General features: G+C 43.1%; 1 protein-coding gene across 1 annotated transcript in view; it reads right to left on the reverse strand.

Annotated features, from left to right (window-relative positions):
- Positions 1-376: 376 nt before the first annotated feature.
- Positions 377-16,039, reverse strand: part of LOC110497635 (transmembrane protein 121-like) — an 81,675-nt gene continuing 66,012 nt past the window's right edge. The window contains exons 2-4 of the mRNA XM_036954609.1: positions 5,499-6,534; positions 2,890-3,060; positions 377-2,574 (exon numbers count right to left, since the gene is read on the reverse strand). Of these exons, the coding sequence (XP_036810504.1) occupies positions 1,891-2,574; positions 2,890-3,060; positions 5,499-5,612 (969 nt within the window). The 5' untranslated portion in view covers positions 5,613-6,534 and the 3' untranslated portion in view covers positions 377-1,890. The remainder of the gene's footprint in view (positions 2,575-2,889; positions 3,061-5,498; positions 6,535-16,039) is intronic.

Here is a 16,039-nt window from a genome sequence, read left to right on the forward strand (position 1 = left end):
TCACAGATAGCAGATGCACAGTAATACCCGGGCCAAGCCACTGGAAATATTCTGTTTTCCTTGATCAGAATGACAAGTAAACACTGCGTGTACTGTATCTCTCGGCTAAACACATATTTGGTATTGTGAGCGTTGTTTGTGAGCTAGGCCTCTCATGTTTTATGCAACAAATGATGCATGTTTCCTGCGGAAGAGAGAGCATATGAATATTATAGGAGATCTTTTTTTCATGGTAGTCTTTTAGGTATGGTTTATATGATGTGTGTATTACACACAAACAAAACACACGTGCATGCACGCCAACACACACACACCCACCCACACACAGTACACACAAGTATACCGCTAAATAGGCACACAGACTCAGACAAAGTGAGAAACTATAGGTCCTGTGAACCTTCTTTATTCTTCCATTGACAGATATTGCTGAGCTCAGTGAAGCAGACAGGTCTGTAAATCACCTGTTATTACAGCCTCAGAGTCACAAGGAGTTAATATAGTCAGGGCCCATATTCACAAAGTATCTCAGAGTCGGAGTTCTGAACGAGGATCAGGTTCCGCCTCTTATTAATTATGGTTTATAAGGCAAAACCTTCTCCTAGATCAGCACTCCTCCTCTGAGACGCTTGACACATACAGGCCCTGGCGTCTGACACTAACGTCTTGTGACTCTAAGGCTGTCCTAATATTGACACTGTGCATATGGTCTGGTCTCATACTTCAAAATCCAGACAGTACCAGGGACATCCCCTTCTGAGAGGCTTACACCTCCATCTCTCCACCCCTTTCCATCCTCCCACACACACACAGTGCCCATCTCCCCAACCATTTTCCTCCCACTCTCACCTTCCCTCCATCTCTCTCTTGCTTCCTCCTCCAACCCCACATACCTTCCCTCTGCCTCTTTGTATCCCCTCAATCCATTCTTGCTCTGCAATTCCCTCGCAGAGGACAGGAATCCTCAAATGAATGCCACTTCAATGACAGTGGCTATATATATATATATATATATATATATAGATAGATATCTTTAAAATGACAACGAGAATTACAGCGGTACACCATCACGTAAAAACATTGCCTTGGAAATACAAAAACTCAAAAGAGTCCAAAAAGACAGCGTTTACAGCAGACCTGGTTTCAAATACTACTTGAATTTAAAAATACACTTTTAGGTTTTTGCTCTAGTCTGCCTGGAGGGCCAGGCGGGTGTGGTTTTCACTCTTGCTACTATTCCATTTGTTCCATTGTGTCAGGCAAGCTCAATCAAGTCCAGATAAAGTAGTTGACATGGTTTCAAATAGTATTTGAACCCAGGTATGGTTAACAGGTAGACTATGAGCTCATATCTGCTGAGCTGGGTTGGGTTTTTGTCTCTGAGGTCAACTCTATGTGTCCGTCTGTCTGTTACTCCACCATAGAGAAGTATAGAAACACACATCATAGAATAGAAAAACACATCAGTCTTCATCAGAATGATCTCATCAGTTCATCTGGGAGGCTGGCTGGCAAGGCGCTGGGCCGTTTTCCTGAGCTGGAGTGGTCTCAGTGAAACGTGTCGTTTCTTTCTGCCACTCCATAGGACCGGAACAGTCTTGGTTGAGGTCATACTGAGCTCTGAGAAGTCTAGTCCAGTCTAGCTGAGCTCTGAGAAGTCTAGTCCAGTCTAGCTGAGCTCTGAGAAGTCTAGTCCAGTCTAGCTGAGCTCAGGGTCAGACACTTACCACCCTTTTCACACTACTGAGCCAAGCTAAGCCAAGCTGTACTGCGATGGTAGTTGCTGAACCCGTGCTGGTAAGCACAATGTAAAAGGTAAATATCAGAGCCGTCACAACATGGATCCGGTCGACATTATAGTGTGAAAAAGATCTAACTATCCATGGGCGAGGGTCATGTGTCTATGACCTCGGTAGGTGATGGTTCGTCAGAGAGGCTAGTGGTGGCATTGGGCAGGGTCTGGTTGTGCCCGTGGCTATGACCCACAGAGTTCCCTTGATGCAGCTCCAGGGCTATACCTGCCATGCTAGGGTCCTGTGGAGGGAACTCCTTTACCTGCCTCTTATACTCCAGGAACGTACAGGCTTTTGTGGCTATAGCCACCACATTCTTCCCTATAAAGATGGTAGACACCCTACTATCCTGGAACAGCACCATGTTAACCCCGCGGATCAAGATCGTGACTATGTTTATAGTAACTAGACTAAGAACAGGGTACAGCATCATCTTCTGGGGCGAGACGTGCTCCCCCTGGACACTGATCTCAGAGAGGGAGACGCAGGGCAGGGTTAGGAGCAGGATGTAGCAGTAGAAGAACATCAGTCCCTCGGCCCAGATGGGCAGGCCGGTCCGTTGGGGCTCCCACAGGTTGGCCTGGATGTCCAGAACATCCAGCAGGTCCAGGGCCACCCAGAACAGCTTCCCCCGCATGTCCTCCTTTTTCCTGAAGGTCCTCACGTATTCCATGCTGTCCAGAGCCACCAGGACCAAGTATAGCCCCGGAACGCACACAGAGAGGAGTAAGGTTAGAGCCTTCCGGGCCACCGTCTCCAGGCTTTTCCTGTCCGCCTTGTAGTTCTATAAGAGATAAGATATACTTTACTGTCACACATTGAAACGTGTATTTTTTAAATATCTCTGTGAGTACCCCCCCCTGACAAGACACACATACACCAGGGTTAGCCACAGTGCAGCATCTCTGGAGCAGCTTAGGGGTTAAATATCCTGCTCAAGGGAGCAATGGAAGGAGATGGTACTGTATATGGAATACTGATGCCAGCAACCCTCTGGTTACCGGCCCGCTCCCCACCAGATTTTCCATAGTCGGTGCTAGGATTCAAACCGGCAACCCTCTGGTTTCTGGCCTACCGGTCTAACGTCTAGGTTACCTACCTGGAAGACGAAGTAGAGCTTGATCTCCAGGACGAAGATGTAGAGGAACCAGAGTATCATGGCGTAGCCGCGTTTGGCGGTCTTCACCTCAGCCCCGACCCACACTGCCACGTAGCGCAGCACGATGAGGAAACAGATGTCTCCCACCAGCACGATGATGCACACTCCGATCTACAAATACATACAATACTTTATTTACGCAACGTGCATTTAAAATTGTAACACAGTTGTTACAGTTAAACAATACATTAAAGGAAATCCAATTGAGAGACAAGGAAAGAGATGTCAAACCACAAAGGATGTCAAAACTGTAAAATCACTAGGTAAAAAACGATGTTTTTTTTAAGTGTAATTCAAAGCTACAGTCTGTGATTGGTGCATCTACTGTTGGACTTATTAGTGAGCATTCCCCTGCTCAGACACTGCATGCATCATCCCAACCTAGTCAAACACAAATGTTACTGAAACCCGTGCCATGGTATGTTAATTTACGTTAGGTTACATTACACTGGCCTACCAATGTAATAGCAGTCTCACAATATAATACGAATTGTAAGACGTATAGTATCCTACGTCTTGAACGTTTAGTATGATATATTACGTTTGACTACTTAAGTATGATATATTACGTTTGACTGCTTTAGTATGATATGCTACTTTCAACTGCTTTAGAATGATATGCTATGTTCGACTGCACAAGTATGATATGCCATGTTCGACTGCTTCTGTATGATATGCTACGTTCAACTGCTTTAGAATGATATGCTATGTTCGACTGCACAAGTATGATATGCCACCTTCGACTGCTTTTGTATGATATACTACGTTCAACTGCTTTAGTATGATATGCTACGTTCAACTACTTTAGAATGATATGCTACGTTCGACTGTCACACCCTGATCCATTTGTCTTTGTGCTTGTCTCTACCCCCTACATGTGTTTCTCATCTTCCTTGTCATCCCCTGTGTATTTATACCTGTTTTCTCTGTTTGTCTGTTGCCAGCTCGTCTTGTTTTTCAAGTCAACCAGCGTGTTTTTCCGTGCTCTTGCTTTTTCCATATCTCTGTTTTTCTAGTCCTCCCAGTTCTGACCTTTGCCTGCCCTGACACTGAGCCTGCCTGCCTGACCATTCAGCCTGCCTTGACCTCAAGCCTGCCTGCCACTTTGTACCTCCTGGACTCTGACCTGGTTTATGATATTTTGCCTGTCCACGACCTGTCTCTTGTCTGCCCCTTGTTTATAATACATTTTAGAGACTCGAACCATCTGCCTCCCATGTCTGCATCTGGGCCTCGACCCTGTATCGTTATCAACTGTTTAGTATGATATGCTACATTCAACTGCTTTAGTATGACATATTACGTTCGACTCTTTTAGTATGATTTATTACGATTGACTGCTTTAGTATGATATGCTATGTTAGGTTATGGGTTAAAGTTAGGGTTAAGGTTAGGGTTAGAGTTAGGGGAAGCGTTAGCTAACATGCTAAGTAGTTGCAAAGTAGCTAAAAAGTAGTAAGTAATTGCAAAGTTGCAAATGTTGTCTGTGATCAACCACCCTCCTTTCGTTTTTGCCTTAAGTAACCTACTGTCATACCAAACGTAACCTATGATCTTAATTTGAGTGTTCAGGATTTACATAAGCAAATGTAATGCAACCCAACGTAAAGTAACATATCATACTAAATGGAGTGGCACGGATTTAGTAAATATAACATGTTTTGCTCTGAGACCAGGCTGATCAACCAAACATGTTATATTTACTAAATCCGTGCCACTCCATTTAGTATGATATGTTACTTTACGTGCTACGTCATCGACTGACAGATTGCTATAACATATGATGTGTTTAGCTTATAAGTAAAATACTGGACCTATCCAGGCGTTGCAAGATCTGGCAAGCGTCAGCAAAGCCTGGGAAGAGGAACGCGCCCAGTAGTTGTGTTCCCCTGCTCAGGCGAGGCGACGCAAGAACCAATGGGCTAATTCCTGCCAGTTCACACTGGGTTCATAGCCCGAAAGAAGTGTCCCAGCTGTTCCAGAAAATCATGCAGCAATTCTGCTCAAAGAACAACAGAATGGTTGGAGGGAAAGAGGTGCCTAGCGGTGTTGTGCTAATTATTGCCATCTATATGGGAGGTGTGAATTGTAGACAATTATCACGCGCTATGTGCTCAGATAGAAGCCATTAGCCGTAGCTATTAGCACAAAGTTGATACATGTGCACCCAGGTATATACTTATGTGGGTGAGTCAACTTATTTGATTGACATTATTTCAAATGATTTAATATTACTAATAAAGTCTGCTCCATTTGAAGTAGAAATCGAAAATAAACTTTATTACATTAAATAAAAAATTGAATCATTTTGAGGCTACAGGAAATAGGTTGAATTCTATGTTAAACAACTGCAGTCATGGCTGCTTTGCTTGTCAACAGCCGTGTGACTATTGTAGTACTTTGACTGTAGAAAAAACAGGAATCTCTAAAGTTGTCCCAGGTGAGGCAAGCATGCGAGGGAGGGGCAACTTCGACTGTGCAATAAAGCGTCTGAGCAGGGGTACGGACCCAACAGCTTTAAAAAAGATAACAACTAAATGGCCTCTTACCTTCCTGGGCCCCTGGTTCTGCTCTACCAGATAGGCGTCCATGAAGGCCATGCTGGTCATGATCACCATGGTGGTCAGGCACACGTGGCGTTTGTCTGGCTGCGGCAACACCATGGTGGGCAATGGGGGTTGTAGTTCTGCTGAACTGAACTTCCTGTTGTAGTCCTACAAAAAAAAGTGATGTTCTACTGCATTTGTTGTCCTATTGCATCAGGTACAATGGACCTGTTGTAGTCCTATTACACTTTTTTGTAATCCTATTATGCTTGTAGTCCAACTGCACTTGTAGTCCTACTTTACAGTTTTCTTATTGAGTTATTTTAGGGGAAAATGTCAAGTGTACCTGATCATTCCCTATTAGGGTAACAAATAGCCTACATTCCATTTTTTTTTTTTACATTATTGGGAAAATGCACTCCCACTCCTTAGCATGACGCAATGGGTCCCCCATCGATGCGTTTGAGAAAGACAACACTCTTAGGACCAGGAGGGCAATGGAACGAATCCAGGTTAGGAGAATTGCATTGATATATTATGGTCTGTTTAAGCCACACAGACTGGTGCCTCCACTCTCTCAGCGCAGTTCCATTGAGTCTGATGTGCTACTGCTGTGATCAAGGACTCACAACACACCTCTGAGGCTCCATAACCCTGGAATCCGCTCAGTAATATAGCAGTTGGGGTTTATTGCTCCATAGGAAAATGACAAAACCATATATCTTCAGTTGCAGACTTTGTAGTGGCCGAATCCTCATGGAAGGAACACGTCATTGGTGTCAACTGATCATGTGAGTCAGCATCTTTTAGCAGCATGGACTAGCATAGTACAACAACAACAACAGTACATTTCCTGAAGATAATGTGAGTGCTTGCTTCAATTTTCCAAAGGTATCGGGGAAAGGTCTTCTAAAGTGGATCTACCAATGAGGAGAGAATGGAGTTCCACCCACTGTTGATGAGACGGACCTCTGAGAGTGATGTGTAGTTCCTGTGATACGCCAGAGGAATTGTTTCTCCTCTCTCAGTCTGCGGGAGTCTGGGGAAGAGAGAAGAGAAAAAGGGGTTAGCTTAGCACAAACTGTGTTGTAGCCAATGATGTATATAAACCCTGGATTGCTGATGCTATGTATTGGCAGGGCTGGTGCCAAAACTAATCAGTTGGATGGGCATTTTATTTTTTTCACAGAACTTGTGAGTTTCAAGTTTGGGGAAGTTTACAATTTATTCTTCATTTCTACCGATCTGTGTGCCAGTTATGATTATTTTTTAATTTTTTCGTGGAACAGTTTAATTTCAATAATAACATTTTAGTTTCTCAAAATCATTGTCACATGGTTAATCATAAAAATGTGAATTAAAATATAAAAATCTCAAAGTTAAAATTCAACAAACGCGAGAGCCTCAGTCTGCTTTATGGACACATTGACACACCAGGGAAAAGTGTACAGGTATTGTATGAGGTTTTCCCTGGATATATGGGTTCCTCAGATCATGCTATTTTCACGAGGTTTGTTGATTATGGAGGCCGGGAGAGTGTTGGAAAGATTTTTCAAATACTGTGAGGAACTATTAGCATTCGCAATAGATGTAAAAAAAAAAAACTGAATTAATTGACTTCCTGTGTGAGGTGAATAAAAAAGTACTGAGAGCTCAGCTTATTTGTGGTGAACGTGGTGAGTTAAGACAGTCAGAAATCAGACATCCCCAAATAGGCACTTTTCTACATTTGTACGCAGCAGGTCATGTACTTCTATGTATGCTCAGGGCCGTGCGCTCCCAGACCCATCCTCATCGGTCATATGGAGCACTCCAAACAAAAGACAATGCATTTTTTTTACAAAACTAGTTAAATAATACAACTTATTTCTCTGCAAACATTGTTTCCACTCCGAAAATTTGAATGTTAAATGACTGTAATTAATACATGCATTAACAGAAATGAATGTAACCAAATGACGGGGATTAACGGTGCATCTACTCGGCCTTCTGGTGACATATGTAATGAGGAATTGATCAAAAATGAACAATCAAAAGGCAAACAATTCACAAAATGAAACAATGAACATGCAAGAATTGGTGGGAGACAGCTGAGCGCTTTCTGGAGAGCTGAGTGCATGCATTCTGGAGAGAGTCGTGCTATATCCTAGCCACACACCCCTCCCCTTCTTCTTGTCTCAACATTTTAAATTATATTCAAGACACGTTATCTTCACACATATTTTAGATGCTTTTCACTGACAGCTGCAAGTCAATAGTCAGCTAGGCCTATACCTATTGGGAAGCCCGCGTGGCAATAAGCCTATACCTATTGGGAAGCCCGCGTGGCAATAAGCCTATACCTATTGGGAAGCCCGCGTGGCAATAAGCCTATACCTATTGGGAAGCCCGCGTGGCAATAGGCCTATACCTATTGGGAAGCCCGCGTGGCAATAAGCCTATACCTATTGGGAAGCCCGCGTGGCAATAAGCCTATACCTATTGGGAAGCCCGCGTGGCAATAGGCCTATACCTATTGGGAAGCCCGCGTGGCAATAAGCCTATACCTATTGGGAAGCCCGCGTGGCAATAGGATTATACCTATTGGGAAGCCCGCGTGGCAATAGGCCTATACCTATTGGGAAGCCCACGTGGCAATAAGCCTATACCTATTGGGAAGCCCGCGTGGCAATAGGCCTATACCTATTGGGAAGCCCGCGTGGCAATAGGCCTACACCTATTGGGAAGCCCGCGTGGCAATAGGCCTAGCTGCTTATTGACTTCCGGCTTCTTGCTTGTGATTTCAAACCATCCACAGCCATTTTTTTAAAGAAGCTAATGTTCCTCTGTTGCTAAGTCATGATCTCTGGTGAAGTATTTGAATGATTTTATTTAGACATGAGTAATTCTATAATTTTGGCAAAACATCAATTTACTTTAGGGGAAGCCAGCATCCGAACAGTGCCCTGTGCAAACACCAACATTCCTTTCCAATTGGCTGCTTGAAACCAGAGACCTGTATATAATGACGAGATGCTCATGTCTCCGGGAGTTGTTGTCCCAAAGGCAGGAAGGCAGGTGACACGCTTAGGTCTGCATATTAAGCCCACAGAAACGCATTGGGCTTATTCTGGACCGATTCTGGTGAGAGTAAGCCCTCTTGCTTTGTCTGTTCCTCTCTGCTGAAACTATCTCACCAGAGAAAGCCATCCGAGCGAGCGAAACTGCGCCCCTCTGTCTCAGTATGTGTAGTCCATGTATCTGATGTTGTCTGGCCAAAAAGAGTATGACATGCCATACTCTTTTTGTCCAGACAGCGTCAGATACATAGTCTACACATACTGAGACAGAGGGGCGCTGTTTCACTTGCTTGGATGATTTGTCTAAGATTGATGCGTCTTACTGCGGGCCCGCTTCTTGGTCAAATAAATTGTCAACATTTCAAAATTGTATTTGGATGGGGAAGGATGTATGGTAGGACGGGCCGGGGCCACAATGCCGGCCCTGTGTATTGGCCATTGAAGGCTTTGAAGCCACCGTTTGGTGCAGTCCTCCATAGAAATTAATCGGATTCTACATTATTTCAATGAAATTACAAAATGACATGTATTTACTTTTGTTTGTTTGTTGCTGTAGTGAGGACAGCAACATTAGTCATCTAAAATAAACATACTTTAAGGAAAATGTTTTTATCAATTTTTATTTTTATGGTATAAATGTATTTTTAGCTCACATAATTTAATCAAAACATGATATAATCAAAAAGTATGCATTTTAAGGTGTCTGTAATAGTATAAATATGGCAAACATGAACATAAATACATTTCTACATTTCTATAGCATTTCCATATTTTTTAAACTGGTGGGGGAGTGCCAAGATGGAGGTGCAGTGGCTTCAACACACCGCTATCAATATTCTACTGTTTATATAAATCATTGCTTGTGGGCTGCTGTGTCTAAACTCCTGTGATCTCACACGGTTACAGAAGAGGGCATTAGTATGACTTTTATTAATGCCATAAAGATAACCACATATACAGAATGCAGTGGATACACACACACACAGCATATATGTATCCTGTGAAATTTCCATTTAGCTGAATTGCAAATACATTCCTGTGTTAATCCGCTTTAGTGGGTTGACATCTCCCTCTCTCTCTAGTACTGTGCTGTGTTGTGAGGGTTTTTGGGCCGAGGTTTTAAATCAGCAGTTTAATTAAAATGGCAGGACACACGGGGGTCAGAGAGAGGATGTGGCAGAGCACTATATAGCGTCTAGCAGGGTAAATCCATTTGAATTCAATCACTTTTTGACAGAATCCCTTTTGATTTATACAAAACTTTCTATACATGTTTGCCCATGGAAGAATTGGTCAGAATGTGACCTGAATGACCTGAATGACAAAATACGCACAAAGCTGACCTACAGTACCTTCGAAAAGTATTCAGACCCCTTGACATTCCACATTTTGTTACGTAACAGCCCTATTCACAAATGTATTACATGGTTTCCCCCCGCCCTAATCAATCTACACACAATACCCCATAATAACAAAGCAAAACGTTTTTTTTCTCCAAATTTGGCAAATGTATTAAAAATAAACACCTGAAATATCACATTTACATAAGGATTCAGACCCTTTAACTCCGTACATTGTTGGAGTTTTCTTGGGTATGATGTTACAAGCTTGGCACACCTGTATTTGGGGAGTTTCTCCTATTTATCTCTGCAGATCCTATCAAGCTCTGTCAGGTTGAATAGGGAGTGTCGCTGCACAGCTATTTTAAGGTTTGTTCAGAGATGTTGGATTGGGTTCAAGTCCGGGCTCTAGCTGGACCATTCAAGGATTATTCAGAGACTTGTCCCAAAGCCACTCCTGTGTTGTCTTGGCTGTGTGCTTAGGGCCATTGTCCCGTTGGAAGGTGAACCTTCCCAGTGTGAAGTCCTGAGTGCTCTGGAGCAGGTTTTCATCAAGGATCTCCCTGTACTTTTCTCTGTTCATCTTTCCCTCAGTCCCTGCCTCTAAAAAACATCCCCACAGCATGATGCTGCCACCACCATGCTTCACTGTAGGGATGGTGCCAGGTTTCCTCCAGACGTGACACTTGACATACATGCCAAAGAGTTCAATCTTGGTTTCATCAGACCAGAGAATCTTGTTTCTCATGGTCTGAGAGTCCTTCAGGTTCCTTTTTGCAAACTCCAAGCGGGCTGTCATGTGCCTTTTACTGAGGAGTGGCTTCCGTCTGGCTCACTATCATGAAGGCCTGATTGGTGGAGTGATGTAGAGATAGTTGTCCTTCTGGAAGGTTCTCCCGACAGACGAACTCTAGAGCTCTGTCACAGTGACCATTGGGTTCTTGGTCACCTTCCTGACCAAGTCAATTCTCTCCCGATTGCTCAGTTTGACTGAGCGGCCAGCTTTAGGAAGAGTCTTGGTGGTTCCAAACTTCTTCAATTTAAGAATGATAGAGGCCACTGTGTTCTTAGGGAACTTTAATTCTGCAGAAATGTTTTGGTACCCTTCCCCAGATCTGTGCCTTGATACAATCCTGTCTTGGAGCTCTACAAACAATTCCTTTGAACTCATGGCTTGGTTTTTGCTCTGACATGCACTGTCAACTGTAAGACCTTATATAGACAGGTGTGTTTTCCAAATCAAATCCAATCAATTTAATTTACCATAGGTGTACTCCAATCAAGTTGTAGACACATCTCAAGGATGATCAATGGACACAGGATGCACCTGAGCTCAATTTCAAGTCGCATAGGAAAAGGTCTGAATACTTATGTAAATAAGGTGTTTATTTGTTATGTTTAACTTCTTATGGCTGGGGGCAGTATTGAGTAGCTTGGATGAATAAGGTGCCCAGAGGTGCCCAGAGTAAACTGCCTGCTACTCAGTCCCAGAAGCTAAGATATACATAGTATTAGTATATTTGGATAAAAAACACTCTGAAGTTTCTAAAACTGTTTGAATGATGTCTGTGAGTATAACAGAATTCATATGGCAGGCAAAAACCTGAGAAAAAATCCAAACAGGAAGTGGGAAACCTGAGGCGTGTAGGTATTCAACTCATCCCCTATTGAAGATACAGTGGGATATTGGTCATCTTGCACTTCCTAAGGCTTCCACTAGATGTCAACAGTCTTTAGAACATTGTTTAATGCTTCTACTATGAAGGGTGGCTGAATGAGAGGGGAATGAGTCAGAGGTCTGGCAGAGAGCCACGGGTTCGTGACGCGCAGTCATGAGAAAGTTACCTCTCGTTCCATTGCTTTTCTACAGACAATGGAATTCTCCAGTTGGGACATTATTGAACATTTATGATAAAAACATCCTAAAGATTGATTCTATACATTGTTTGATATGTTTTTATGACCAGTAATAGAACTTTTGGAATTTTCGTCTGACATTTCAGCTGGAATTGCCCGCGCCTCGTGAGTTTCTATTTGTGTACTAAACGCGCAAACAAAAGGAGGTGTTTGGACATAAATTATGAACTTTATTGAACAAATCAAACATTTATTGTGGAACTGGGATTCCTGGGAGTGCATTCTGATGAAGATCATCAAAGGTAAGTGAATATTTATAATGCTATTTCTGACTAATGTTGACTCCAACATGGCGGATATCTGTTTGGCTTGATTTGTCGTCTGAGCGCCGTACTTAGATGATGCTTTTTCCGTAAAGTAAAAAAAAAATCTGACACAGCGGTTGCATTAAGGAGAAGTGTATCTAAAAGTTCCATGTATAATAGTTGTATCTATTATCAATGTTTATTATGATTATTTCTGTGAATTGATGTGGCTCTCTGCAAAATCACTGCATGTTTTGGAACTACTGAACGTAACACGCCAATGTAAAATGAGATTTTTGGATATAAATATGATCTTTATCGAACAAAGCATACATGTATTGTGTGACATGAAGTCCTATGAGTGTCATCTGATGAAGATCATCAAAGGTTAGTGATTAATTTGATATATATTTCTGCTTTTTGTGACAACTCTCTTTGTCTGGAAAAATCGCTGTGTTTTTCTGTGACTTGGTGGTGATCTAACATAATCGTTTCTGGAGCTTTCGCTGTAAAGCCTTTTTGAAATCAGACACTGTGGCTGGATTAACGATAATTTTATCTTTAAAATGATGCCTAATACTTGTATGTCTGAGGAATTTGATTTCTGAGATTTCTGATTGAATTTGGCACCCTGCAATTTCATTGGCTGTTGGCAAGGGGTTCCTAGCAGAACCCCGTTCCCAGACAGGTTAAGAAAGACTTAGTAAAGACCGAAGCTACCGTCTCATCTTGGAGGTATTTGACAGCCTTGAGGTTAGCCTAGCATCGTGTGACACCGAGAGATAATTGCTTGGAGAAGATTGACGAGTTCATGTTCCCATGGGATATTGGTTACTGCTAAAGAGTTCTGTCTGCATTGATATCTGTGCTTGCTGTGGATCTTGACAGGAAACCTGCAAGGAACTGCCATACTTCACCGAAGGAGTATCTACAAGTAGTGAGTAACCATAACGGTGGGGTGCTTCGGGAATTTATGTGTGTCATAATTTTTTTTGAGGTCCAACACGCACAAAGGGGTTAGGTAAGCTTTAAATAATTTGGACATGGGTTGTGCACGGCTCTTTGGGGTTTATTTATTTATTTATTTTTTTACGTGGTGCTTTGATGACAAAACGGCGCCGGAAGAAATGGCATAAATCAGTTCTACCAAATCTCTATCAACATGCTAAATGTGCAACCAAAAAAAAATTCTAGATCACCTGTACCCCACACACAGAGACGCGTACATAGCTCTCCCTCGCACTCCATTTGGTAAATCCGACCACAACTCTATCCTCCTGATTCCTGCTTACAAGCAAAAATGAAAGCAGGAAGCACCAGTGACTCGGTCTATAAAAAAGTGGTCAGATGAAGCAGATGCTAAACTACAGGACTGACACTTGTCTGATGTGGCAGGGCTTGCAAACTATTACAGACTACAAAGGGAAGCACAGCCGCGAGCTGCCCGGTGACACGAGCCTACCAGACGAGCTAAATACACTTCTATGCTCGCTTCGAGGCAAGCAACACCGAGGCATGCATGATGAGGGCATCAGCTATTCCAGACGACTGTGTGATCATGCTCTCTGTAGCCGACGTGAGTAAGGCCTTTAAACAGATCAGCATACACAAGGCTGCGGGGCCAGACGGATTACCAGGACGTGTGCTCCGGGCATGTGCGGACCAGCTGGCAGGTGTCTTCACTGATATTTTCAACATGTCCCTGATTGAGTCTGTAATACCAACATGTTTCAAGCAGACCACCATAGTCCCTGTGCCCAAGAACACAAAGGTAACCTGCCTTAATGACCCGAAGCACTCATGTCTGTAGCCAGGAAGTGCTTTGAAAGGCTGGTAATGGCTCACATCAACACCATTATCCCAGAAACCCTAGACCCACTCCAATTTGCATACCGCCCAAACAGATCCACAGATGATGCAATCTCTATTGCACTCCACACTGCCCTTTCCCAAATGGACAAAAGGAACACCTATGTGAGAATGCTATTCATTGACTACAGCTCAGCGTTCAACACCATAGTACCCTCAAAGCTCATCACTAAGCTAAGGAACCTGGGACTAAACACCTTCCTCTGCAACTGGATTCTGGAATTCCTGACGGGCTGCCCCCAGGTGGTGAGGGTAGGTAGCAACACATCTGCCACGCTGATCCTCAACACTGGAGCTCCCCAGAGGTGCGTGCTCAGTCCCCTCCTGTACCCCCTGTTCATCCATGACTGCAGGGCCAGGCACGACTCCAACACCATCATTAAGCTTGCAGACGACACAACAGTGGTAGGCCTGATCACCGACAACGACGAGACAGCCTATAGGGAGGAGGTCAGAGACCTGGCCGGGTGGTGCCAGAATAACAACCTATCCCTCAACGTAACCAAGACTAAGGAGATGATTTTGGACTACAGGAAAAGGAGCACCAAGCACGCCCCCATTCTCATCGACGGGGCTGTAGTGGAGCGGGTTGAGAGCTTCAAACTCCTTGGTGTCCACATCAACAACAAACTAGAATGGTCCAAACACACCAAGACAGTGAAGAGGGCACGACAAAGCCTATTTCCCCTCAGGAAACTATAAAGATTTGGAATGGGTCCTGAGATCCTCAAAAGGTTCTACAGCTGCAACATCGAGAGCATCCTGACCGGTTGCATCCCTGCCTGGTACGGCAATTGCTCGGCCTCCAACCGCAAGGCACTTCAGAGGGTAGTGCGTACGGCCCAGTACATCACAGGGGCAAAAACTGCCTGCCATCCAGGATCTCTACACCAGGGAGTGTCAGAGGAAGGCCCTAAAAATTGTCAAAGACCCCAGCCACCCCAGTCATAGACTGTTCTCTCTACTACCGCATAGCAAGTGGTACCGGAGTGCCAAGTATAGGACAAAAAAGCTTCTCAACAGTTTTTACCCCCAAGCCATAAGACTCCTGAACAGGTAACCAAAAGGTTACCCAAACTATCTGCATTGTGTCCATCACCCGCCATCCACTATTTTTACGCTACTGCTACTCTCTGTTCATCATAGTCACTTTAACCATACCTACATGCACATAATAACTCAATAAGCCCGACTAACCGGTGTCTGTATATAGCCTTGCTACTGTTATTTTCAAATGTCTTTTTACTGTTGTTTTATTTCTTTACTTACCTACACACACACACATACCTTTTTTCGCACTATTGGTTAGAGCCTGTAAGTAAGCATTTCACTGTAAGGTGACACCTGCTGTTGTGACACCTGTTGTATTCGGCGCACGTGACAAATAAACTTTGATTTGATTTTGATTTGATTTGAACCTTGAACCTTATGTATGTTGCCTTTGTGGAGTCATTTACGATTTCAATTTCATTTAATGCATGGGAAAGTATATCCTTATACAATAACACAAATCTATAATCATTCCATCTCAAGTTAATACCCCAGTCGTCATCACCCTAGATAGTTTACAATAGATATTGGAGATGTCCTTCTCACCTAACATCCCATGCTTTTGGGATACTCTACGTAAGTTAATATCGTGAGAGTCAAATTCGAGCCTGGTGAGAGGGTTACACCTGTTTTCGCCTTGTCTTTATGTGTATTGTGTTTCAGTTGATGAGGAAAATGCTTTATTTAATCAATTTAGATTAAGGCTGAATGTGTAAAGAGTAAAAAGTCAAGAGGTCTGAATACTTTCCGAATGCACTGTATTTTGCATAACCCACCGTACCATGAGGCATCCATGACTTCATCACTGGAAAAGATAAACGGTTGAGTTTGATAGAATTTAAAAGCTTACAGTGTTGCCAAACTATTTTAATAGTTTTTGAAAAAAATATTCTGTCATTTTTAAACCTTAAGGTAAATGATCTAAAAACGAATGAACTCAGATGTTTTTCATATTCACATACGTTTTAGCTTAGACTCTATTTCAGATGTTGTGCAAACCATAGGTTGAGGCACAACATGATCTTGAATACAGGGTGGGTGTCATTTAAAGTATAGAAATATAA

The sequence above is a fragment of the Oncorhynchus mykiss genome, chromosome 19 (genome assembly GCF_013265735.2).
Source record: "Oncorhynchus mykiss isolate Arlee chromosome 19, USDA_OmykA_1.1, whole genome shotgun sequence".
NCBI lineage: Eukaryota > Metazoa > Chordata > Actinopteri > Salmoniformes > Salmonidae > Oncorhynchus > Oncorhynchus mykiss.